Raw genomic sequence first — 27,294 nt, forward strand, 5'->3', positions numbered from 1 at the left:
TGCTTCCGTTTGGGGCAAGGCCCATTGCACAAGATATCTCAAAGGTTAGGGAGATGCTTTGATGTATTCAGCAGGACTGGATTTTTGATTTATACAGTTTACTACACAGAGAAGTTCCTGCTGGTAATGGTGGGCAATTGTAGATCTGAAGGATAATAAATTTCAGAGGATAAGATTGTACGATCAGAAGTATTTGACGTTCATGTATAGAGAATAAACTCCAACATGGTCAGTTTGGCTTGATGTCAACCCAAGGTATTTGCCAGTACTAGAATATTCTGTGAAGACTCTCAGTTACAAATTAAACAAAGGTGACAGTTCGATAGGAAATGAGAAAGATACCAGTTAGAGCTTGTGTGGGGTTGGTCATCTGCAGATGCTGGAAGTTGGATATCTCTCTACGTATCTTTCTTGGCCGCTTTATATCCAGCCAGCTCAAATACTCCACTCTCTCAATGGATAAAAGTTTCAGGAGCAATGTTGTCCACACGTACATGCACACACACATCCCTGCAAGTGCAATATAGAGGTATCCACATCAAGAATTAATGTCCTATGATGCTGCTCACAGTAAGTCAGATGACAAGCTACTTTATAAGGACAGGAATTTCAGAACATATGGCTCTAGATTGCAAAACTGAGGTGATGGTTTGCTCATTGTTTGAGGTGGAATTGAACTGGACTGACTGATTGAGATAGGCTGGTGTGCAAGGTAATGTTGGAGATTTGGTAGCCGGTAAGCCACAGGAAAAGCTGTGGACTGTGAACCAGAATGAATGAAAACATGAATAGAGATCTAAACATTTTCTACTATGAAAAACAGCAGACAATTTGCTGTCATTAACAGCAAAAAAGAACTGAGAGCAAGGCCCAGCATGAGGTTTTATAATAGTATGGATGGTTATGGCCAAGTGACCAGTGACCGCACCTGTTGTAAATTTGTTGTCTGCCAGGTGATTTGCTCCCATGGTTTGGCAGCAATATCACGTGCTTCATATGGAAGTTGAACAAATGAGAAAGATTAAAATATTTTAAGCTACTAAAGATCATTACAGGAAACTTTGGTTTATCCGGAGGTTAAAAGTCCGGAAAGCTCTATCTACCGGCAAAATTCAGGAGCCGTTTCCTATAAGTTTTTTTTACTTCTCGTTGCTTTTTTTTTCCCCAGTCAGGCTCTGCAAGGTCTGTAGCTAAGCAACAGCTTCAGCTAGAGACGCTTTTAAGCTGCAGCCGACTGTTTTGAAGCTGTTGCTAAGCAACAGGGTTTGTTGATTCACACGGAGCTGAAAAGCTCCGTATGTTTCAACATTAGCGCTGGTTTGTCCGGCAGTTTTGATCTAACGGCAACAGCTCGGTCCCGTCGGTGCCGGATATCACAATGTTTCCTGTATATGAAAAGTAAGACTCCAAACTAAAAATTGTTATCTGTTGTACATATCAGTATCATGTTTCAAATTATTTTGGAATATGTTTTCACAATTTTGCCTTTCTTCTTTTCCTACAGTATAATTTTAGAAATACTGCGGATTTTCGCTCTTATTGGTCAAATTCTGTTTTCGTTGGCTGCAATTCTTCTGATGTCTCTTGTGGTAAAGACTTACCTCATTGGACCGTTTTACAGAAAACTGCACACAGAGGGTAAAGGAAATAGAGAGATACTTGTCCTAGGAATTTCAGCATTTATCTTTCTTATGTTAATGGTAATATATTTACTTTGATTCAAGTTAGTAGTACACACATTGGAAAAGTTAGAAATTAGTGAAAACTTTCATCTAGAGCTGTGCAATCTAAAGCTTTCATCGTGAGCCATATGTTCTGGAGCATTTATCTAGAGCTGTATATTCTAAAGCTTTCATCTAGAGCCATGTTTTCATCTGGAACTGTGTATCTGAGCAAGAAATCCCACCTCACCCAGCACAAACTTACCACCATCTCCAAATAAAATAGTTCCTCTAGATTAAAAGACAACATGGAAAGCACAGGGGCCTGGCAGGAAGACCTTGTAACATCAAAAGACAAGATTGCTCACACTTTGCTCTTGATCTAGGCCTATCTCACTTTACTGATCAGAATCACTAACTGGGACTCACTCCCTCACTGATTTTGTCTGTTGGTCTCTCTCACTGTCTTTGTGTGTGTCTCTGTCTCCTACTCTCACTCTGTTGCTGTGTCTCTGTCTGTCTCTGATGTTATATTTAATTTCTTCCCTGGTATGTGCTAATGAACCTCATTGTCTCAAACTGATAGCTATATGAGAAACACACTTCTGTTAGCGACTTTGTCTGGTCACAGCTAATGGACGGAATCCACATTCAAATGGGAATTAACCATGTGGGGACAGTGTTGTGCTGTCAGGTGGGTGTGGCCCTGGGTGTCCTCAATATGGACTCTGGACCCCATGAAGTCTCAGGCCAACCAATCCTGCTGATCAGCTACTGCCCCTCTCCCCTCAGTTGATGAATCAGTATTACACCATGTTAAATACCACTTGGAGGAAGCACTAAGAGAATCAAAGGCAGCGAATGTACTCTGGGTGGGAAACTTCTAATGCGTTGGTAGTGCCACCAATGGATGAGTCCTGAAGGATATGGCTGCCAGACTGAGCCTCCTTCAAATTGTGAGGGAACCAATACGAGGTACGACCTATTTAAAGTCGCCAGCTTATGTTTTGCAGATTATCTGACCATAACAGCATTGGTAGGAGTGGCCGCCATGCAATCTTTGTGAAGACATGTCTTCACGATGAGGACACACTCTAGTGTGTAGCGTGGCACTGCTGCTGTGCTACTTGGAGCAGACTGAGGACAGAACCACCTGCTCAAAACTGGGCATTCATGAGGCATTGTGGGCCATCAGCAGCAGCAGAATTTTATACCAGCACAATCTGTAACCTCATGGCCTGGCACATCTCCCACTCCTCGATCACCATCCAGCTGGAAGACCAACCTTGGTTCAGTAGGGAGTGTAGAAGTGTGTACCAGGAGGTATACTTTAGAATTTATTTTATTCGTTATTGGAATGTGGGTGTAGCTGACAAGGCTGGCCTTTATATGCCGATCTCTAGTTGCCCTAAGAAGCTGGTGATGGAACTGAGTGACTTACTAGACGACTTTAGAGCCCAATACATTGGTGTGGGACTGGAGTCACGTATAGACCAAACCGAGTAAGGAGAGCAGGTCGTCTTCTCTGAAGGGCGTTAATGAACCAGTTGGGTTTCTACGACAATCCAACAGCTTCATGGTCACTTTTACTGAATTTTAATTCCAGATTTTTTTTTTAACTGAATTCATATTCTCAAGATGGCATGACGATTTTGAACTCACGTTTTCTGGATTATCAGTCCAGGTCTCTGGATAACGTAACTAGTGAAGCTATAAGACGGGGTTATAACACAACAAAAGTAGCAGGTGGTCCCAGGACCATCAGACCAGAGCCAATCTCTCTAGCTCTACCATATCCAGTTGAGAATGCTGGACAATCAGGCAACTAACAGGAGAAGGAGTTTTCCATGAACATCCCCATCCTCAAGAATGGCGGTTCCCAGCACGCGAGTTCAAGGCTGAAGTGTTTCCAAGTGTCTTCTGTACCCAGTCAGTTTGTGTTCAGTACATGTGTTTAAGAAGTGATTGAGTGTGCAGGTCACAGCAAAGACAATAGGCCTTGCTGTAACACTAAAGACCTGCTCACCACAGTTAGCTGGGTTTCCTAACCACCCTATTTCAGTGCAGCTTTGACACCCAGCAATGTGGAAAATTGCTGGGGTCTAAACTATCCACAAGAAGCAGGATAAATGTCGCCCAGCAAATGACCACCCTATTGGCCTTTTCCCAATCCTCAGCAAAGTGATGGAGGGAGTCTTCAGTAGTGCCATCGTGCTACACCTACTCGCTAATACTCAGTTCTGCTTCATCTAGAACCACTCAGCTCCCGACCTCCGAGCTGAATGCCAGAGGAGATGTGTGAGTGGCTGTGCTTGACCGATCATGGTGCCATAACAAAACTAAGGTCAATGGGGAAATAACAACAGAAAATGCTGGAAAAACTCAGCAGGTCAGGCAACATCCGTGGAGAGAAATTTGAGTTGACGTTTCGGGTTTGACCCTTCTTCAATGGGGGTTAGGGATACCCTCTAGTGGCTGGAGTCATGCATGATACTCAGGAAGATAGTCATGTTGGTGGCTAATTATCACAGCCCCAGGACATTGCTGGCACGTAGCCTCCTCAACCCAACCATCTTTAGCTGCTTCATCAATGATCTTCCCTCTTTCATACGGCATGCGCTTTTCAGTGATGATTTTGCCGTGTTCAACTCCATTCACAACTCCTCCAATAATAAAGCAGCCCATGCCATCCTACAGTGGACCTGGCTAACATCCAGGCTTGGACTGACAAGTGGCAGGTAACGTTTACACCACATAAGTGGCAGACAGTGAGCATCTTGAATAAGCAAATGTCCTTACCACCTCCCTCTGATCTTCAATACCAACACCATTGCTGAGTCCCTTAACATTCCCGATGTCGTCATTGACCAGATGCTTAACTGGAGCGAGCATGTCGACATTGGCTACAATAGGAAAGCAGAGGCTGGATACTATGATGAGTGGCTCATCATCTGACCCTTCAACATCAACAAGACCTAAGTCAGGAGTGTGATGGAATGAGCAGTTCACTTGATGAGTGCCCCTACCACTGGACTCAGTATCCACCACTGCATACTGTAGCTGCAGTATATACTTCAACAATAGTGCACCCTGCCCTGTGGCCTCTACCACCAAGTAGGTAAAGAGTAGCAAGATCTTGAGTCGCCATCAACCCCGAGTTCCCCTCCAAGTCGCACAGTCCTGACTTAGACATATACCGCCGTTCCATCATTGTTGGCTCAAAGCCCTGGAATTCCTGAACACCTTTGCCTGAGAACCATCACAGCAAGGACTGCAGCGGTTCAAGCAGAAGGTCCACCGCCACCTTCTCAGGGCATCTTAGAATGGACAATAATACTGCCTTGTCAGCATCACCATTATCCCAAGAACAAAAACAAATTCACTTGAATTCTCTCCTAGACCGAATAGGTAAAATGCTTGAAATGTGACAGTAACTTGAGAAAATAATGCAACATATTTGTAAGCTCTATGTAGCTGATGGTGCATCTACCATGACTTTACCTTTATTTCACTCTGAAAATCTGAGGAAAATGTTGTTTGTGTTCAGAAAACTGTAGTTCTGAGCTACCGGGTCTGTTTGCTTCACCTGGACTCAGGAAATTGGCAGTGAAGAGTCCTTATCCAGAAAACATTTTCACTGTAGAGGTGGCGTGTTAGGGTTTGTGGGAGCATGGATGATGAGATCTGCAGAAATCTGGACGTATGAGAAACAAAGGCTGGTATTGGGATGAAACGGACTGAGAGTGCACCAGAGAGGGAGTCTGGGTGGATTGCTGGCTAACACACACAAGGGTTCAGGGCAAGAATGGAGACATCCATACTCCCAGTAGTTCCTCTCCTCCCAGGTTGGATGCAGAACGTGCCAAAACTATGATGTCTGGCAAGACCTGTTTACTTGCATGGTGGGAAAGTAGCTATTTTTGCTGTTTGTGTGATTTAAAAAAAAAATACATATATGATGTATTGCTGTTTTCTATACTTGAAAAATTTTATCAATCTGCAGATTTGTGTCAACACTTAAATGCTGACATTACGAATAATGAGATTTTTAATATAAAGTATTTCTTCCCTTCCCTTTTCTCCCACAAAAAGGTTTAAAAGTTTTTCCACCTAGTTGGAGAAATCCTTGTTGTTGAGTTGTTTGCCTGGATGATTTGTGTAATTTAGGGTGCATTTATATAACTAGCATTGGGCCAGCCTGAGGTTAGAGGCTAGACTTGACCGTGAAGCGTTGTGAAGTGAGGCAGCTGGAGGAGAGAATCCCATTCCACCTCACTTCAGGGTCGCTGCAGGCCTTAATAATTATAGAACCCTATCCGAATAATGAAGTTCGACGCAGTGAAACAAAATAACCAAGTTTAATAAACAAACAACTTAACTGGTAAAACTACAAGAGCAGATGTAAGCAGGTCTGTGCAGCCCACAGCCTCTCTAAGACTGCTACTAAATACTGGAAGCTGACGTTATGACGTCATCACGCTCTCCGCGCCAACTGGGGGTCACGTGATCGGTGTCATGACGTCATCATGCGAAAATACAAGAAACTACATACCGTTTAAAGGTGCAGTCCACAGCTGCACTACATGGTAGTTAAAGGAATGATTATTGATTGCCCAGTGTCTCTTGGTGGCTCCGCCACAGGCACCCCCCCCAGAATTCTCTTTAACAGACAGTGTCAAACGAACAGGAGGTTTAATGATTCTGCCCGAACGACTACGAACTTCAGACGATGGAACGTTGGAAGACGAGCCAATGCTTGGCTGTGTCTGAAGCGGTGCATCTGGGGTGGAGGAAACAGTAGCAGAAGGTGTAGACAAGGATGAGGCTGAAGCAGGCAATTTAATGGTAGACTGTTGCATAACTGGTCTAGCAGCCAACGGTGGTCATCCACGGCGAGGTGGCTGAGCAGCAACAATTGGTTCACTCCGATCCAGATGGGCTGGTTTAAGTCGGTCGATAGAGATGGTATCGGACTTACCTCCCACTTCGACCGTGAAATATTTCTCTCCCGCTGCGATGACACGAAACGGTCCAGCATAAGGTGGTCTGAGTGTATCTCTATGAGCATCCTGCCGAATAAAAACGTAATCGGAACTCATAAGTTCTGCCGGAACATGAGGCCTCTGTAGGTTGTGATGTGAGGTTGGAATAGGCAGGAAATTCTTTGCCATCTCGTGATGCTGAAGGAGCTGCTGAGCAGGTGACCACGGTTCTGTATGTGGAGGGAGGAAATCCCCTGGTACTCGAAGTGCTTGACCGTAGACTAACTCAGCCGATGAAGCCTGGAGGTCATCCTTGGGGGCTGTACGGAGGCCTAGCATCACCCAAGGGAGTCTATCCACCCAGTTGGGACCACGCAAGCTGGCACAGAGGGACGCCTTTAGAGACCGATGAAACCTCTCACATAAACCATTTGCTTGCGGATGGTAAGCGGTGGTACGGTGCAGCTTGGTACCCAAGCCCTGTGCAACTGCGTTCCACAATTCTGACGTGAATTGTGGACCTCGGTCAGAGGAGATATCAGATGGCACCCCAAACCGGGCCACCCACGACGAAATAAACGCCCTGGATACGTCCGCTGTAGTAGTAGCAACCAAGGGAATCGCCTCTGGCCACCTGGTAGTACGGTCCACTATTGTCAGGAGATGCATGAAACCCCGCGAAGTGGGGAGGGGACCCACTAAGTCCACGTGTACATGATCGAACCGGCGTTCAGGCACCGGGAAGATGGCCACTGGAGCCTTAACATGACGATGGACCTTTGATTTTTGACAGTCCACGCAATTGTTTGTCCAGTCCCGAACGTCTAAATGCATTCCCTTCCAAACAAATTTGCGGGACATAAGTCGTTGTGAAGCTCGCATCCCCGGGTGTGATAAGCCATGTATAACCTGAAAAATCTTCTTACGCCATTCGACTGGCACAATGGGCCGGGGCACTCCCATGGATGTGTCACACAAGAGCGTGGTTCCTGCTGATTGGAACATAACATCAGCTACCTGCAAGCTAGAAGGCATGGTCCGATACGCCTGAACTTCGGGATCTGCCAGCTGTTCTTCCGCCAACCCGACGAAATCGATTCCCAGGTGAATTGCCTGGACTGGGGCACGCGAAAGGCAATCAGCAACGAGATTATCTTTGCCAGACACATGTCGTAAATCCGTCGTAAATTCAGATATAAATGTAAGGTGGCGCTGTTGCTGGGCTGACCACGGCTCCGCCGTTTTGGCCATTGCAAAAGTGAGCGGTTTATGGTCCACAAATACAGTAAACGGGCGCCCTTCTAGGAGAAAATGAAAATGCCGGATGGCCAAAAACAAGGCCAGCAACTCCCTATCAAAAGTGCTATATTTTCGCTCATTCTTGCGCAGTTGGCGACTAAAAAAGGCCAATGGCTGCCAAGTCCCATTGTTCCTGAACCGCCCCGATGGCGTAATCGGAGGCATCGGTAGTAAGGGCGATGGTCGCGCCCGGGAGTGGGTGTGCAAGCATAGTTGCATCTGCCAATGCCGCCTTGGTGTCCAGGAACGCCTGGTCCATCTGTGGTGTCCAAATGATAACATCTTTACCCGACTTCCCTTTGAGTGCTTCGTACAGTGGCTGCATCAATTGGGCTGCCTTGAGGACAAAACGATGATAAAAATTTACCATCCCCAGAAACTCCTGAAGAGATTTGAGTATATGAGGCCACGGGAATGCCGTAACTGCCTCTACCTTAGTGGCCAGTGGGACGGCGCCTTCTGAGGTGATCCTATGCCCCAGAAAGTCAATGCTGGTTAACCCAAACTGGCATTTGGCTAGATTTATGATGAGGCCATGTTGGCTGAGACGGGCAAAGAGTGTACGTAAATGAGCCATGTGCTCCTCCTTATCCTTACTAGCAATGAGAATGTCATCCAAGTAAATGAAAATGAAGGGAAGGTCCCGTAACACAGAGTCCATAAGTCGCTGAAAGGCCTGAGCTGCATTTTTCAATCCAAACGGCATGCGAAGGAACTCAAAAAGGCCAAACGGTGTGATGACCGCCGTTTTGGGGACGTCTTGAGGGTGCACAGGAACTTGGTGATATCCACGGACGAGATCTACTTTAGAAAATATTGAGTTGCCAGCCAAATGAGCCGAAAAATCTTGTATATGCGGTATTGGATACCTATCCGGCATAGTAGCTTCGTTAAGGCGTCTATAATCCCCGCAAGGCCTCCATCCGCCACCTGGTTTAGGTACAATGTGTAGTGGAGAAGGCCAAGGACTATCGGAGCGTCGGACAATCCCAAGGCGCTCCATGATCTGAAACTCTGCCTTTGCGGCTACAAGCTTTCCGGGTTCCAATCTTCGTGCCCGAGCGTAAACAGGCGATCCCGTTGTGGTGATGTAATGCACCACACCGTGCCTCGCGACTGCTGCCGAGAATGTAGGCCTGGTGAGCCTCGGGAACTCGCCAAGTAGACGCCTAAACCCTTCCTGCGATGGAACTGCACAGGCAACCGACCAGGAGACAGCAGTACTGCGATGACACGGCACCGCGTGGAAAGTAGACGCATTAATGAGTCGACAATGTTGGACGTCGACCAGAAAACCATAGGCACAGAAAAAATCAGCCCCCAGGATGGCCTGTGATACTTTAGCCGTTATAAACTCCCACACAAAACGTTGACCTCCAAGAGTTAAATTAACTGTCCGTTTACCGAACGTGCGAATGGCCGCACCATTGGCTGCCTCGAGGGAAGGGCCGTGACCGCCGGATTGTAGATCTAGCTTTGAAACTGGCAATATACTGCACTGAGAACCAGTGTCACACAAGAATCGTCGCCCTGTCCAGGAATCAGTAATGTAGAGGAATTTTCCCGCTGAACCGACTGCCATGGTGAACTGGGTGTGTTTGTCAGACCCTGTCATCCTCATCGAAGTTTGTGAGCCTGCTGGAGATTTTTTTTCAACAAAACTGCAGGGAGGACGGCAGCGTCGAGCCTTGGCGCCAAAACGGGTGTGGTACACACACCAGCCTGCTGGAGGAGGGCTGGACTTTGCTCGCATAGGGGAAAGACGCCTCGTGGCTGCACAACTCTGCTGTGTGACGGTAAAAATCTTGTCTGCCTCTGCAGCAAGCTCGGCACAGTCCGTAATCGTAGAACTGGCCAAGGCTGCCTGAACTGGCTCAGGTAACTGGCAGAGGAAGAGTTCTCGAAGCAAAAAACATTGGGGCTCCGAACCCAAAAGCGTGAGCATTTGGCTCATCAATTCCGATGGTTTTGAGTCCCCAAGGCCGGGCATAGCAATAAGCCTGCGTGCACGCTCCGACTTATTTAAACCAAACACCTGTAGTAAACGATTTTTTAGAGCTTCATACTTGCCCTCTGCCGGTGGATTCCCCAGGAGGCTGACGACCCGCGAAGCCGTGGCGCTGTCGAGAGCGGAAACCACGTAATAATAACGGGTCGAATCCGCTGTAATGTCCCGGAGTGCAAACTGGGCTTCTGCCTGGAAAAACCATGCTGCTGGTTGCTGTTCCCAGAACTGCGGCAATTTAGGGGCAACAGCGTTCGTGTTCATTATAAGTATCTCGACGAAAGTTGTCCAACGAGATCGAGGTCACCAATGTAGGAACGGAAGTTCCTATCCGAATAATGAAGTTCGACGCAGTGAAACAAAATAACCAAGTTTAATAAACAAACAACTTAACTGGTAAAACTACAAGAGCAGATGTAAGCAGGTCTGTGCAGCCCACAGCCTCTCTAAGACTGCTACTAAATACTGGAAGCTGACGTCATGACGTCATCACGCTCTCCGCGCCAACTGGGGGTCACGTGATCGGCGTCATGACGTCATCACGCGAAAATACAAGAAACTACATACAGTTTAAAGGTGCAGTCCACAGCTGCACTACATGGTAGTTAAAGGAATGATTATTGATTGCCCAGTGTCTCTTGGTGGCTCCGCCACAGAACCATAGAAGTTTACAGCAAGGACATTCAGACATCTTGTTTCTGACGATTTTTTCTGGAGCACTCTAAAACTAGTCCCGCTTCCCACTCTCTCCATATCTTTTGTATTTATTCACTTTTCCCTTAAGATTCAGTGCTTTCATTGGCTTCATTTCCAAAAGGTCCCATTTTTGGACCCTGGGATTGAAAGTGTTACAAGTTGAGCTTGTTAGATGCCAAATAGGTAACCAGGCAGAAAGTAGCTGCTGCATCTCCTTCACTGAGCTCAGATGAAGTTTAGAATTCTTGAGTCTAAGGAGACAGCTTCCTAATTGTGACTACCCCAGTTAGATCTGTCAGATTGGTAACCCTTATGCTTGGTTTCCTCTCAAGATACCAGCAAAAGTTAGGGTGACACTAGGTGACCTTCATACACCATGTAAGAAGTCACACAACACCAGGTTATAGTCCAACAGCTTTATTTGAAATCACAAGCTTTCGGAGCGCTGCTCCTTCATCTGACGAAGGAGCAGCGCTCCGAAAGCTTGTGATTTCAAATAAAGCTGTTGGACTATAACCTGGTGTTGTGTGACCTCTTACATTTGTCCTCCCCAGTCCGACTCCGGCATCTCCACACCATTCATACACCATGTGAGAGGTCATGTACAGTGTATACAATACGGTGAGAATCAGCATGATCCAAGTGCAGGACTCCTCCTGTTTGGAATGCTGGGCTCAGCGATAAACCCACGGATTTGGAGGAGACTTTCATTTGAGAAAGGATGATTACGGAGTCCTATTGAATAATTTACATTTCTGTATTTTAATTGAATTTTGTTTAAGATGTTTATACATTGGGAAGAAATACTTTTATTAAACCTCTAGAAGTTGCATGTATATTTATTAACCTGTACATAAAGTGTTCAGATCAATATATCAGAACATACTATAAATTGTCCAATAACCATCAACACACGTGCCAAAAAACTGGTCAATTCTAGAGAATAGCACAGGTTACTATTCTCCATGTGTCACAGTCGAGTTACATGTCACAGGTTAATATCCATGTCACAGCATTTGTTACATGTCACAGGTTAATATCCACATGTCACAGCATTGAGTTACATGTCACAGGTTAATATCCACATGTCACAGCATTGAGTTACATGTCACAAGTTAATATCCACATGTCACAGCATTGAGTTACATGTTTTTCCAAGATTAGTTATGGGAAGAAAACCTTTCTGACAGTATTACCTTTAATAGCAAAGCATGAGGAGGAATTAATTTAGCATCAACACAAATGTTGTGGAATGAATACATTGAGTGGGGGTTGCTTATTCTTGCTGCTTTGCCTCTGACAGGAATGCCTCTGATTTTTATGAGGAACGTCGAGCATTAGCTATTATTGCTTTGCAGAAATATAAGTACTGCTCTTTTTATTTATCATTTAATGATTGTAGTATTGCTGTTAACTGTGCATGAAGCAGACCTTTTGACAGAAAGTTCACCGTTTTTTAATTTTATTATTTTTCTGCAGGCAACTGAGATGCTAGATGTGTCCATGGAGCTGGGTTGTTTCATGGCCGGAGCATTAATTTCATCACAAGGTCACATTGCTGCAGATGAAGTGATGTTGTGTATGGAACCTATACGGGATTTTCTAGCCATCATTTTCTTCGCGTCTATTGGTAATTAAAAGTTTTACGGTGTTAGGGAGTGGATGGTTCTTATAAGTTTATAAGTTATTCCTCAAGATAATAGGGTTCAAAAATATTTATTGGCAATCATAGAAATTTAAGCCTACAATGATAAATATTAACAATAATTACACATGTACCTAAAAGCACACTTACGGCAATACAGCTTCAAGCTCAAGCTTGTCGGTTGGCCAAGCCTTAACGAATCCCTCCAGTAAGGTTGCCCCCCGCCACAGTACCGAAACAGCTCTCATCAAAGTCACAAATGACGCCCTTTGTGACTGTGACAAAGGTAAACTGTCCCTCCTCATCCTGCAGCCTTTGACGCGGTTGACCACTCCATCCTTCTCCAATGTCTCTCCACCGTCGTCCAGCTGGGTGGGACTGCACTCGCCTGGTTCCATTCTTATCTCTCTAATCGTAACCAGAGAATCACCTGCAACGGCTTCTCTTCCTGCTCCCGCATCGTTACCTCTGGTGTCCCCCAAGAATCTAACCTTGGCCCCTCCTATTTCTCATCCACATGTTGCCCCTTGGTGACATCATCCGAAAACACAGCATCAGTTTTCACATGTACGCTGATGACACCCAGCTCTACCTCACTACCACTTCTCTTGACCCCTCCACGGTCTCCAAATTGTCAGACTGTCCGACATCCAGTTCTGGATGAGCAGAAATTTTCTCCAATTAAATATTGGGAAGACCGAAGCCATTGTTTTCGGTCCCCGCCACAAACTCCGTTCCCGAGCCACCGACTCCATCCCTCTCCCTAGCCTCTGTCTGAAGCTGAACCACACTGTTTGCAACCTTGGTGTCATATTTGACCCTGAAATAAACTTCTGACCACATATCTGTGCCATAAGAAAGACCGCCTACTTCCACCTCCACAACGTTGCCTGTCTCCGCCCTTGATTCATCTCATCTGCTGCTGAAACCCTCATCCATGCCTTTGTTACCTCTAGACTTGACTATTCCAATGCACTCCTGGCTGGCCTCCCACGTTCCACCCTACGTAAACTTGAGGTCATCCAAAACTCGGCTACCCGTGTCCTAACCTGCACCAGGTCCCGTTCACCCATCACTCCTGTGCTCGCTGACCTACTTTGGCTCCCGGTTAAGCAGTGCCTTGATTTCAAAATTCTCATCCTTGTTTTCAAATCCCTCCAAGGCCTCGCCCCTCCCTATCTCTGTAATTTGCTCCAGCCCCTCAACCCCCCACCCCCCCAGATATCTGCGCTTCTCTAATTCTGCCCTCTTGAGCATCCCTAATTATAATCGCTCAACCATTGGTGGCCGTGCCTTCAGCTGCCGAGGCCCTAAGCTCTGGAATTCCCTCCCTAAACCTCTCCGCCTCGCCACCTCTCTTTCCTCCTTTAAGACGCTCCTTAAAACCTACCTCTTTGACCGCTTTAATTTCTCCTTATGTGGCTCGGTGTCAAATTTTGTTTTATAACACTCCTGAGAAGTGCCTTGGGACGTTTTACTACGTTGAAGGCTCTACAAGTTGTTGTTGTAAAGTGCTTTGTCCTTTAATGTCGATCTTTTTGAGTCCTATTGTGCCTGCACCCATCCAGGCAAGGGCTGAGCGTTCCGTCACACTCCTGATACGAGCCTTGCAAATGTTGGAGAGACTTTGCAGCGTACCCAGACTCTGCCTTGTTCTCATCACCATGCTGTTGCTGTGGCTCCAGTGAAGATTCTGGTCACTGACCGCCCCAAAATGTTGCGGGTGGTGACTTAGCAATTGTGCTGCTATTGAAGATTTGTACATTGAGCAGGACATCCTCACTTTTGAACTCCAACTCCCTCGAGATAGAGGTCAACATTCTATTCGTCTTTTTGATTACTTTTTCTACTTGTGCACGAGCTTTTAATGATTTGTGAACAATGATTTATAACGTGAATTATAACACTCGGTGAGGGTCATGAGCAACGTTCCCTTTAAGCTGCACAGTTGAGCAGGGAACCCACGCAGCCGATTAAAGGGGCTGTGCGGCGCCAAAAAAATTAAAGGGAACATTGTTCATGAACTATAATACTCGGTGAGGGCCATGATATATAGCGATCAGTGAGTGTCGTGAGGTATAACTTCCGGAGAAGTATGTCGCTCGGTGCGAGCGGCGAGGTAGGTCGCTTGGTGCGAGCGGCGAGGTAGGTCGCTCGGTGCGAGCGGCGAGGTAGGTCGCTCGGTGCGAGGTAGGGCGCTCGGTGCGAGCGGCGAGGTAGGGCGCTTGGTAAGGTAACAGTAGTGAAGGACATCGCAATTATTTCTCTCATAGCTGTAAACTTAGAGGCAAATGAGCCTCAGTTGATATCAGTAATATGTGAACTATGTTTGATAAAGATAACTGCTAAGTACAGGAAACTTTGTTATATCCGGCACCGACGGGACCGAGCTGTTGCCGATCTATCAAACCTGCCGGACATACCAGCGTTAATGTTGAAGCATACGGAGGTTTTCATCTCCGTATCTGACAACAAACACTGTTGCTTAGCAACAGCTTCTAAACAGTCGGCCCGTACCTTGGAAGCGTCTCTGTAGCTTAGCAACAGCTTCAGAGAGACTTTCCAGAGACTGACTGTTGGAAAAAAAAAGCCACAAGAAGAAAAAAAAACTAACAAAACGGCTCCTGATTTCTGCCGGTAGATCGAGGTTTCCGGACATACAACCTCCGGTTAAACCAAAGTCTCCTGTACCTGCTTATTTTAAGGGATGGCACATACAGTTATTGTTCCTCTGCCCTTCACAGGTCTTCATGTCTTCCCAACATTTGTGCTTTATGAACTGACTGTCCTAATGTGCCTTACACTGGCAGTGGTGGTGTCCAAGGTAATGTATTTAACGTCAGTCTTGAGGGAAGGGTTTTTAGATCTGAAATGTTGACTGAATTACTTCTGTTTCTCCACAGAGGCTGAATGACCTGCTGAGTATTTCCAGCTCCTTATGTTTTAGATTTCAGACTTCCAGCATCTGCAGTATTTATCTTTTTTTCTATTTGTTTTTGGGATGTGGGTGACAAGGCAGGCCACATTTGTTGCTATCTCTCATTGCCCTGAGAGGATGCAGTTGGGCCTTTGCCCACAATGGTGTAAGGGAGGAAACTCCAGGATTCTGACCCAGCAATGATGGAATGTCTGGGTGGTGAGTGATGGAGGGGAACTTGGAGGTGATGGTGTTCCAACACATTGCTGCTCTTGTCCTTCCTTCTCAGTGACGGAGATTGTGGCACAGGGGGGTACTATTGAAGTAACTCTGGGGAGTTGCTGCAGTGCATCCTCTAGATTGTGTATGCTGCAGCCATAGTGGATATTGAGTCCAGTGGCAGGGGCACCAATTAATTCAGATAAAATGTAATCACTTGCCCATATTCTATAACACTGCCAAATATAGCTCATTGGACTAAAAGGCCATGAAGCCATTTGATAAGGCCAGTATCACAGCTATAATACAATAGCAAAATACTGCGGAGGCTGGAAATCTGAAATAACAGCAGAAAATGCTGGAAACACTCTGTGGTAAACCACTGTTATAGTTATCACTGTATATTGTTCTCACTGTTCTCACTGTCACATCACTACACGAGGTCGCCTCTTGTCGCACTGTTATACCTGGGCTGACCACCTCCGACTCCGCCCATTACCTGCCCAGGTATAAAGGTAGCTGACTGGCTAGTATTCCTCCCTGTTGGATCGGATCACCCACGAGGGTGGGCTCTGTTATTTAGCCAATAAAAACCTTCAGTTACGTTCTTAACTCGTCGCCTTTTATTGGACTAATTGATAGGCATATCAATTTTATTGACTAAATTTTAAAGATGTCTGATAATGAACAGCAACAGCAAGGAGCTCACCCAGCAGCACAGCAACAGCAGCCTCCAGACAACGGGCCACACCAGCCGGCTTGGCTGCAAGCCTTGAAACCACCATACCTGGATCTAAACCCACAGGCACCAAACTCAGCCAACGACTTCAAACACTGGCTGGACTGCTTCGAATCGTACCTGGAGGAAGCCGTCGTCCCTCAGAGATCCAAACTAAGAGTCCTGAAAGCCCAAGCGAGCCCGAGAGTATATACACTCATCCAGGACATGACTACGTACGACGACGCCATCAACCTACTGAAACAGCAGTACCGGAGCCCGGTAAACTACATGTACACTAGGCATCTCTTAAGATCTCGCCAGCAACAGCCAGGAGAATCGATAGCTGAATTTTCACGAGCGCTGAGACAACTCGGCATGAACTGTGACTTTAAAGCGGTGACGGCTACTGCGAACATGGAAGACAATGTCCGCGACGCCTTGGTGAGAGGCCTACGTTCCGACTACACACGGCAAAGACTGCTTGAAGCTAAGGACATAGACCTGGACAAGGCCGAAGCCCTCGCCCTCACCCTAGAGGCCACCCAGCAAGACCAGGAAGCGTTTGCCAGGTACTATTCGCGACCCTGGGACTCGGGCCCGACCCCCACCCCACCACCCTTCACAGCGCTGCCCCCGGGACCTACCTCAGCGTCTGCATCACGGATCCGACCGGGCCCGCTAGCCCCGGTACCGGCCCCGACATCAGGCAACCCCGATCGGGCCGCTGGCTGCTTCTTTTGCGGCCAGAAGCATCCGAGGTCGCGCTGCCCAGCCAAAAACTCGACCTGCAAAACCTGCCTCAAGAAAGGCCACTTCTCCAAGGCCTGCAGAAGCAAATCCTCAGAAGCCAGCAGTGCCTCATGCGAACCCTGGGGGCGGCCATCTTTGTGCGGGGCAGCCGAAGCCTGCAGAGCCTCATGGGAAAACCAGGGGCGGCCATCTTTGTGCGGGGCAGCCGAAGCCTGCAGAGCCTCATGGGAAAACCAGGGGCGGCCATCTTTGTGCGGGGCAGCCGAAGCCTGCAGAGCCTCATGGGAACAGCAGGGGCGGCCATCTTTGTGCGGGGCAAACGATTTAAACAGAGCCTCATGTGAACTACGGGGGCCGCCATCTTCGCCGCCATCTTGTCATGACAACGACGCGCTCATCTACACCCTAGCTTCCGTGACCCTGGATCAAGCCCGCCCGCACCACCTGGCCAGCTCAATGATGGACATCAAAGTCAACGGCCACGCCACGACCTGCCTGTTCGACAGCGGAAGCACGGAGAGCTTCATCCACCCAGACACGGTGAGCCACTACTCCCTCCCCGTCCTGCCAACGCGCAGCCGCATCTCGATGGCATCGAGGTCGCACGCCACAGACATCAGCGGCTACTGTGTCGTGACATTGTCGGTTAAAGGGACAGAGTATAAAAATTTTAAACTCCTCGTACTCCCCCAGCTGTGCGCTGCCGTCATACTAGGGCTGGACTTCCAATCCCACCTCCAAAGTGTAACCCTAGCATACGGTGGACCCCTCCCCCCACTCACAGTCGACAACCAGCGAAAGTTAAACCGCCCACCGCGTAACACCTGCAGCCTATCCACCCTCAAGGTACCGCCACCTTCCCTGTTCGCTAACCTCACCCCCGACTGCAAACCTGTCGCTACTAAGAGCAGGCGGTACAGCGCTGGGGACAGAGCCTTCATTAGCTCTGAGGTGCAGCGACTCCTGAAAGAGGGCATTATTGAGGGGAGCAGCAGCCCCTGGCGTGCCCAGGTGGTGGTAGTCAAGACCGGCGACAAAAATCGCCTGGTTATCGACTACAGCCAGACCATAAACAGATACACCCAGCTGGACGCATACCCCCTCCCCCGCATATCGGACATGGTCAATGAGATTGCACAATACCGCGTATTCTCGACCATCGACCTCAAGTCGGCCTACCACCAACTCCCCATCAGCCCGGAGGACAGCCAGTACACCGCCTTCGAGGCGAATGGCCGCCTCTACCAATTCCTTAGGGTCCCCTTTGGTGTCACCAACGGGGTCTCGGTTTTCCAACGGGAGATGGACCGGATGGTTGACCAGAACGGACTACAGGCCACTTTCCCCTATCTCGATAACGTCACCATCTGCGGCCGCAACCGACAGGACCATGACGTGAATCTGGAGAAATTCCTCCGTACGGCCCAACGGCTGAACCTCACCTACAATAAGGAGAAATGCGTGTTTAACACAGCGCGCCTTGCCATCCTTGGCTGTGTAGTAGAGAACGGAGTCATCGGCCCCGACCCCGAAAGAATGCGCCCCCTCATGGAGCTACCCCTCCCCCACTGTCCAAAAGCACTTAGGAGAACCCTGGGGCTTTTCGCCTACTATGCCCAATGGGTACCCAATTATGCGGACAAAGCCAGACCCCTCCTGAAAACCACATCCTTCCCCCTCACGGAAGAGGCGTGCGCGGCCTTCTCCCTCATTAAGGGAGACATAGCCAAGGCCACAATGCACGCAGTGGATGAGTCAATCCCCTTCCAAGTGGAGAGCGATGCATCCGACTTCGCCCTAGCCGCTACCCTTAACCAGGAGGGTAGGCCGGTAGCCTTCTTCTCAAGGACCCTACAGGGCCCCGAGACCCGACACTCGTCGGTCGAGAAGGAAGCCCAGGCAATTGTGGAGGCAGTACGGCGCTGGAGGCACTACTTGGCAGGCAAACGATTTACCCTCCTCACCGACCAACGCTCGGTTGCCTTCATGTTTAATAACAAGCTGAGGGGCAAGATCAAGAACGACAAAATCTTGAGGTGGAGAATCGAGCTTTCCACCTATGATTATGAGATCTTGTACCGGCCCGGTAAACTGAACGACCCCCCTGATGCTCTTTCACGCATTACATGCGCCAGCGCGCAAAGTGATAGACTTCAGACCCTCCACAATGACCTCTGCCACCCCGGAGTCACCAGACTCTACCATTTCATTAAGGCCCGCAACCTGCCATCCTCCATCGAGGAGGTCAGGACCATGACCAGGAACTGCCAGATCTGTGCTGAGTGCAAACCGCACTTCTATAAGCCGGACAGAGCAAGCCTGATCAAGGCCACCCGCCCCTTCGAGCGTCTGAGCATCGACTTCAAGGGGCCCCTACCGTCATCCGACCGTAATGTGTACTTCCTCAACATCGTTGATGAGTACTCCCGTTTCCCCTTTGCCTTCCCCTGCCCAGACATGACCAGTAACACGGTCATTAAATGCCTGAACAAACTCTTCGCCTTGTTCGGGTTCCCGAACTATATACATAGTGACCGGGGCGCCTCCTTCATGAGCGAGGAACTCCGTCAGTTCCTATTGGAGAGGGGTATTGCAGCAAGCAGGACCACCAGCTACAACCCCCGAGGGAACGGCCAGGTGGAAAGAGAGAACGCGACGGTATGGAAGGCCACCCTCTTAGCCTTAAAGTCTAAGGGCCTCCCAACCTCCCGCTGGCAAGAGGTCCTCCCGATTGCGCTGCACTCCATCCGGTCACTACTTTGCACTGCCATTAACACCACCCCCCATGCTCGAATGTTTGTCTTCCCCAGGAAGTCGACTACGGGAACCACCCTACCAACCTGGCTGACCTCTCCGGGACCCGTCTTGCTGCGAAAGCACGTGAGGGCCCATAAAACGGACCCCCTGGTCGAGAAGGTGAACCTCCTGCACGCCAACCCCCAGTACGCCTATGTGGCTTACCCAGACGGACGGGAGGACACTGTCTCCTTACGAGACCTCGCACCCTCACCCCCCCCTCCCAACCCCCCGAGTCCAGCCGAGGTAGACGGCATGCCGGAACCCCACGAGCCTTTGCCGACTACGCAGACACCAGCTTTAACACCGGATAATGTAACACCGCCGCTGCGACGATCGGAGAGGCTAACGAAGCCTCCGGACAGACTGACATACCAGAGCTGGTAATACACTTCACCCCGCCGGACTCTAATCTAAACAAGGGGTGAATGTGGTAAACCACTGTTATAGTTATCACTGTATATTGTTCTCACTGTTCTCACTGTCACATCACTACACGAGGTCGCCTCTTGTCGCACTGTTATACCTGGGCTGACCACCTCCGACTCCGCCCATTACCTGCCCAGGTATAAAGGTAGCTGACTGGCTAGTATTCCTCCCTGTTGGATCGGATCACCCACGAGGGTGGGCTCTGTTATTTAGCCAATAAAAACCTTCAGTTACGTTCTTAACTCGTCGCCTTTTATTGGACTAATTGATAGGCATATCACACTCAGCAGGTCAGGCAGCATCGAGGAGAGAGAAACAGTGTCAACGTTTCAGGTCGATGACCCTTCGCAGTTCTGACGAAGGGTTTGACCCGAAACATTGACTCTGTTTCTCTCTCCTCGATGCTGCCTGACCTGCTGAGTGTTTCCAGCACTTTCTGTTCTTATTACAGGTATAATAACTTGGTTAAAAGGATGGAAGTATTAGCAACACTGAATTTCACAGCATCTTGGTTTCAGTTATTTGATGCGTGTGACCAGCCATGTGATACTAAACCATACAGACCAGCAGGTGCCCTGTCCAGTTTCTGGGCTGTGCTGTGATAGCTCAGCTCGGGGTGAGGAAGGTGATGTCAGTGCTGGTTGAGGATGAGATCAGGTTTGGCTGTGGCTTGCTCCCCAAAAGTCAAAGAGCCCTCTGGCACCTGCTGTCGAAAGTGTTACAGGGTGGCTGGCCACTTGGCAACAGTACTGGAGGGCTAGCATTGCCTGCGAAATCGTGTCGCCACAGCTTCAGGTGAAAATACAAAACTGGAGGGGGTGGGAAAAAAGTCATTGATAACATTAATTTTGTTGACCACTGCAAAACTTGACCCTCTAAGGAACAGTTCTTGCACTGGGAGATGGAACCCAGTCAGGTATAGCACGGACAGGTGTAAAACAAGAGTTCCCCTACGCTGCCCAATGACTGCTTCAATCTCAACCTTAGAAGTGGGCCCTCCTATGTACGAGTGTGGCATTATTTCCGTTTCCCACACTATGCCCGAGTAACATTGTCAGTCACTGCCAGATTAATGGTAATTCTGTTCTGTAGGCCATGCCTCAGAAGAACTGAGAATGCACAAACTCATTTCAAGTGGGCCCCTGACAGCCAACAGTCTGGGCTGGATTTGAACACCACTCTGGAGATGAAAGCTGGAGTCTGGCCCACTGTACCACCCAGTTCCCCACCAGTGTTCTGCTACAACAAAAAATGCAGATACAGTTGAATCCGTGTGTGGGGGCCGCCTCTTGTCGGGATCGCTGTGTACGTGCCTGCAGAAATAAAATCCAATAAGGAGCGTGTAGAATGGGAGGCCGGGGCTGTGAGAGCATTGAAAGAGCCACGGTAACAAAAGCATGGATGAGACTTTCAGCAGCTGATGGACTGATGCAGTTAAGACACTGACACCATTTTCCACCTCGCCTGCCTGATGGAATCATAGAACAGTGCAGCTCAGAAGGAGGCCATTCGGCCCATTGAGTCTGCGCTGGCTCTTCCGAAGAGCAGTCCCGTTAGTCCCATTCCCCCGCTGTTTTCCCACATCCATGCAATTGTTTTATCCTTCAAGTCTTTATCCAATTCCCTTTTGAAGGCTACTATTGAATCTGTATCCACCGCCCTATCAGGCAGTGCATTCCAAATCCTAAACACTCGTTGCGTAAAAAAGTTTTTCCTGATGTTGCCTCTGGTTCTTTTGCCAATCACTGCCTCAGCCCATCATCTGCCGAAATCCTCCAGCTTTGACTCTATCAACCCTTCAGCCATTGGAAACCGTTTCTCCTTATTTACTCTATCTAAACCCTTCATGATTTGAAACATCTCTATAAAATCTCCTCTGCTGTAAAGAGAACAACCTCAGCTTCTTCAGTCTATCCACGTAACTGTAATCCCTCACCCCGGAACCATTCTAGTGAATCTCTTTTGTACCCTCTCTTAAGCATTCACGTCCTTCCTAAAGTGTGGTGCCCAGAATTGGACGCATTTCTCCAGCTGGAGCTGAACTGGTGTTTTATACAGGTTTAGCATCACTTCCTGGCTTTTGTACTCTGCCTCTATTTATAAAGCCCAGGATCCCGTGTGCTTTGTTAACCTGTCCTGCCACCTTCAAAGATTTGTACACAGAGAGCAGGTCTCTCTGTTATTGCCCCTTTAAAATTGTACCATTTAGCTTAGCTTGCTGCGAATTCCTGCTCCCACCCACCAAACAAGTCGCCAGGTGGTCATTGTTAGCATAAGTTTAAAGGGATAGAAACATAGAAGATAGGAGCAGGAGTAGGCCATTTGGCCCCTCGAGCCTGCTCCGCCATTCAATGAGATCATGGCTGATCATCCAAATTCAGTGCCCTGTCCCTGCCTTCTCTCCATATCCCTTGATCCCTTTAGCCTTAAGAATTATATCTAACTCCTTCTTGAATATATTCTGTGGTAGAGAATTCCACAGGTTCACCACTCTCTGGGTGAAGAAATTCCTCCTCATCTCAGTCCTAAATGGCTTACCCCTTATCTTTAGACTGTGACCCCTGGTTCTGGACTCCCCCGCCATCGGGAACATCCTTCCTGCATCTAGTCTGTCTAGTCCTGTTAGAATTTTATAAGTTTCAATGAGATCCCCTCTCATTCTTCTAAAGTCCAACGAATATAATCCTAATCGACCCAATCTCTCCTCATACGTCATTCCTGCCATCCCAGGTATCAGTCTGGTGAATCTTCGCTGCACTCCCTCCATGGCAAGAACATCCTTCCTCATAAGGCGACCAAAACTGCACACAATACTCAAGGTGTGGTCTCACCAAGGCCCTGTACAACTGCAGCAAGACATCCCTGCTCCTGTACTCGAATCCTCTCGCTATGAAGGCCAACATACCATTTGCCGCCTTAACCGCCTGCTGCAGCTGCATGCTTACCTTCAGCGACTGGTGCACAAGGACACCCAGGTCTCGTTGCACTTCCCCTTCTCCCAATCTATTGCCGTTCAGATAATAATCTGCCTTCCTGTTTTTGCCACCAAAGTGGATAACCTCGCATTTATCCACATTATACTGCATCTGCCCAATCACCCAATCCTCAGCACCCACCAGGGAAAGTTGGATGGAAGCTTAACGCACATTTTTGTAGCAGCCACTTGTGGGTTTTGAGTCTTAAAGGATTCCAAATGTTATGTACTTGCTGCCATAAGTTCTACAACATGTTTGCCAGCTGTTTTTGTTTTCGCTCCCGATGCTTCTGCCCTTCCCCTTTAAGCTGCTGCTGCAGGACCTTCCCATTCGACCAACTCACCTGATTTCCCGCCTCCAGATTGGTGAGTTGCCTGTTGGGGGTGCGTTTCACATTATAGTGAGGACACGGGACCAAAATGGAATGGGATCCCAAGCTGACTCCTCAGGCTGCCAACCCATGCGCTCCACTTGCCCGATTTACTTAAAACACCACAATTTCCCCCAGCACTCGCTGATAATGTAGGATTATAGGTTACGGAAATGTCTGCGTGATGCAGTGAAATAACCACAAGAGAGACAATTGTCAAGAAATGTGCAGTGAGTGGTAATGTTAAAACATTTTAATTTATTTTTTGCTCTTCTAGTTCATCTTAGCGGTACTTGTCCTCTCCCTGATTCTCCCAAGGAACAGCAAGTACATCAGATGGATAGTTTCTGCTGGTTTAGCGCAAGTCAGTGAGTTTTCCTTTGTTCTGAGTAGTCGGGCTCGTAAGTCCGGGATCATCTCTCGAGAGGTAAGGTACTTCGTAATTGCTCAGCATCAGTTTAAATATTACAACTTGATGTGTTCAGCATAGTATTTATACTGCGTTGTGCTACAAAATGTAAAATAATGTTGGTTCATTTCTTCTGTCTCTGCAGGTGTACCTTCTCATCCTTAGTGTAACTACCTTAAGCCTCTTACTTGCCCCAGCATTGTGGAGAGCAGCAATTCTGAAATGTGTACCTAAACCGGACAAGCGATTAAACACATGACAAGATGGACAAGATGGTTTTCCAGTCACCTTGTTTAAATTTCGGAGGCCAATGTAGATTAAGAGCCTGTTCCCTACTCTTCTTCAGCTTAAAGGATCACTCTTGCAATAAGCCATACCAACTGGCGTGCACAGTTCCATTTTCCCGACTTCTCCCTAATAGTCTGGCTCCATTTTGTTTTTAACCCATGCCTTCAACTGAGAACTGGATTTGGAAGGGGAATGGTCATTTCTTTAAATCCATTGCTAAAACACTTTATCCGTACTGGTTCATATCTCTGACATTCAAAAGAAGAAATGTGCTTGGAGCAAAATGAGCATCAAATGTGCTGAACTTCTTCAAGCTGGATATTCTCGGGATTAGCAATTAAGGGATGAAATAAGATTTATTTTTGATGAGATTATGATGATTTTTAGGTATCGGTGATGTTTCCATTGGGAGATGGCAGAGCTCTGCATCAAATCAGCTGTACATTCCAGACTGGCGCTCGCACAGACGGGCCACATTGTTGATTTCTGAACCATGGAATGGTCCAGCACATTTAGGGTCGATTTATTTTGAATGCTGCAGAGTTTTCAGTATCCTGGTAGAAAGGGGGTAGGTATTACTATAAATCCCGGCCCAGTTTTATACCTGGTCACATTTTCTGATGCTACTTCCTCCAGTTGCCAAATATATTTAAAAGAGGTAATGACATGGCGACAGCATACATCCCATGGTTCCTCTTTGCTGCCTCATTGATGCTGGATGTTAATTGCATCCGTATAATAAAGGCAAAGATGAATTCAAAGTTGCCACAGTTACTGTAAAATCCCGAGCCCTGAACCCATTTCATAATTTTATTTTTCACTGTTGGGAACTGCGTCACCATCGTGCCTTCTGCTGTGGGGCTCTCATTTTTGTCCCTAAAGAATGCCACTGTATCTGTGCTTTGGAGGAAGAGAAGGAGAATTGGAGAAATGACAGGCTGGCCAGGCATCGCATGCCAAACTCCCCCCGCCCCACCTCAACTCCAGAATATACAGACCAAGGCGCTCCTTAAACATTCACCCCCTCCACCACCGGCGTACCGTGGCTGCAGTGTGTACCATCTACAAGATGCACTGCAGCAATTCACCAAGGCTTCTTCAGCAGCACCTCCCAAACCCGTGACCTCTACCACCTAGAAGGACAAGGGCAGCAGGCGCATGGGAACACCACCACCTCCAGGTTCCCCTCCAAGTCACACACCATCCTGACTTAGAAGTATATCGCCGATCCTTCATCGTCGCTGGGTCAAAATCCTGGAACTCCCTAACAGCACTGTGGGAGCATCTTCACCACACGGACTGCAGCGGTTCAAGAAGGCAGCTCACCACCACCTTCTCAAGGGCAATAAATGCTGGCATTGCCACCGACGCCCACATCCCATAAGCAAATAAAAGAAAAAGCTGTCCCAGGAGCACTGGTTGCTGAGACTGCGCTACTCAAGGGAAGTGATTAATGAGTTATGCTCCATGCTACAACCTGAACTCTGACAGTGTGAAGGTCATCATTGTCGTACACTTTACGGAACAGGGTCATTCCAGGCTGCCACCAGGGATATCAGTAATATTAGTCAATCAGCTGAAAACAGGGACATCAAGCAAGCGACAGAGGCACTGTTTGTTCAAGTAAGCCAGTTCATCACCTTCCGATGTACAACTGGCAACTTCACCAGGCACATGCAATTCCATGCACTAGCCAACTTCACCAAAGTACCAGGGCTCAGAGATTGCACCCTCGTGGTTATATGCGCTCCTTTCATAATCCTATTACTTATATCAACAGTAAAGGATTGCAGTGTCGGGCTTGTTTGTGACCAGCACCATACCATGTAAATAAAAGTTCACATTCCTGGGAGCTGCTGGGATATGTCCATTTTAAGGCAGTCCATTGTGTTTGCACACTTTCACCAGAAAGGCAGGTGTGAGATCAAGGCTACTCACTACAGCAAGAGACATAATGCCAACCTGGTTCCTGCATTTCTGCAGGAGCCTCTTGGGACTGAGGTGCCCCTCATTCCATGGCAGCCAAGACCTGACGTGGACTTGCTGCAGCCTGCATCTGTTCTCTGCCTAGCAGCTTACCAATACCTCCTTTCTGCCCCATGCACAGGAATTTGAGTGAGCTTACGGAGTGACCCACATCTTGAGAGACAGAAGCATCATGTCAGCACATTCCTGACATGGCCCTGCAGCTGGGCATTGATCGTCTGGGTTCCGAAGCCTTCACTTAAGAGCTGTTATCTCCGGACTCTCCAGCCAATAATGTCTGTGTCCTCATCTTCCATCCCTGCTCTTCTGGGCCACGTGCTCTGCTCACCTGTGTGCTTCCTCTCTCTCTGCCCCAGTGCCTCTGGATGGATGTCTGCCTCACCAGCAGCTTCAGTACTTTCACTTGATAGGGACTGAGAGGGAGATCATAATGGGGATGAAGATAGAGGCTTGAAACGAGCAATTACAGACCATTCAGTCCCTCGAGCCTGTTCTGCCATTCCTGTGCTCGCTGACCTACATTGGCTCCCAGTCCAGCAACACATCAATTTTAAAATTCTCAACCTTGTGTTCAAATCCCTCCATGACCTCACCCCTCCATATCTCTGTAACCTCCTCCAGTCCTACATCCCGCCGAGATCTCTGCGCTCCTCTAATTCTGGCCTCCTGCACATCGCCAGTTACCTTCGCCACTGCATTGGTGGCCATGCTTTCAGCTGCCTAGGCCCTAAGCTCTGGAATTCTTCCCTAATCCACTCTGCCTCGCTACCTCTCTCCTTTAGGTCGCTCCTTAAAACCTACCTCTTTGACCTAGCTTTTGGTCACCTGTCCTAATACCTTTGTGTCTGATAAAGCCCTTGTAAAGTGCCTTGGGATGTTTTACTACGTTAAAGGTGCGAGATAAATTCAAGCTGTTAATTAGATGATGGCTGAGCTCTAAACTCCATTCCTTGATTCCATAGAAATGGACACTATCAAGGTCGCTTTGCAACTTTCTGCTCCCATCTACACTACTTATTGTGCGCACCTAACTTGGTGTTGTCAGCAAACTTGGATATATGGCTCTCTATTCCTTCATCTGTCATTTATAAATATTGTGAAAAGCTGAGGCCCCAATATAGATCCCTGGAGGCAGGGGGTGGGGGC

The 27,294-nt window shown here is 48.0% G+C and overlaps 1 protein-coding gene across 2 annotated transcripts; it reads left to right on the plus strand.

The window, feature by feature from the left end:
• Window positions 1–1,478: 1,478 nt before the first annotated feature.
• Window positions 1,479–24,801, plus strand: LOC147104929 (solute carrier family 9 member D1-like). 2 transcript variants are annotated; one of them, XM_085962071.1, is made up of 5 exons: window positions 1,479–1,638; window positions 12,123–12,273; window positions 15,033–15,112; window positions 23,743–23,892; window positions 24,020–24,801. In XM_085962071.1, the coding sequence occupies exons 2-5, from the start codon at window positions 12,132–12,134 to the stop codon at window positions 24,131–24,133; spliced, it is 486 nt and encodes a 161-aa protein (XP_085818197.1). In that variant the 5' UTR covers window positions 1,479–1,638; window positions 12,123–12,131; the 3' UTR covers window positions 24,134–24,801. The 2 variants fall into 2 exon arrangements, with proteins under 2 accessions (XP_085818197.1, XP_085818195.1); XM_085962069.1 differs by having other exon boundaries at window positions 1,480–1,700.
• Window positions 24,802–27,294: the final 2,493 nt, after the last annotated feature.

This window comes from Somniosus microcephalus, chromosome 19 (genome assembly GCF_052327205.1).
Source record: "Somniosus microcephalus isolate GS21.2 chromosome 19, FLI_Smic_1.0, whole genome shotgun sequence".
In the NCBI taxonomy this organism is placed as follows: Eukaryota; Metazoa; Chordata; class Chondrichthyes; order Squaliformes; family Somniosidae; genus Somniosus; species Somniosus microcephalus.

What these genes read in the sequence shown, in the direction of transcription:
- LOC147104929 (XM_085962069.1), top strand. Translation starts at nt 1,578, where the DNA reads ATGTCTCTTGTGGTAAAGACTTACCTCATTGGACCGTTTTACAGAAAA. An exon ending in CATTTTCTTCGCGTCTATTG is followed by an intron (nt 12,274 to 15,032) that starts GTAATTAAAAGT and finishes TGCCCTTCACAG; the next exon opens with GTCTTCATGTCTTCCCAACA. An exon ending in TGGCAGTGGTGGTGTCCAAG is followed by an intron (nt 15,113 to 23,742) that starts GTAATGTATTTA and finishes TTGCTCTTCTAG; the next exon opens with TTCATCTTAGCGGTACTTGT.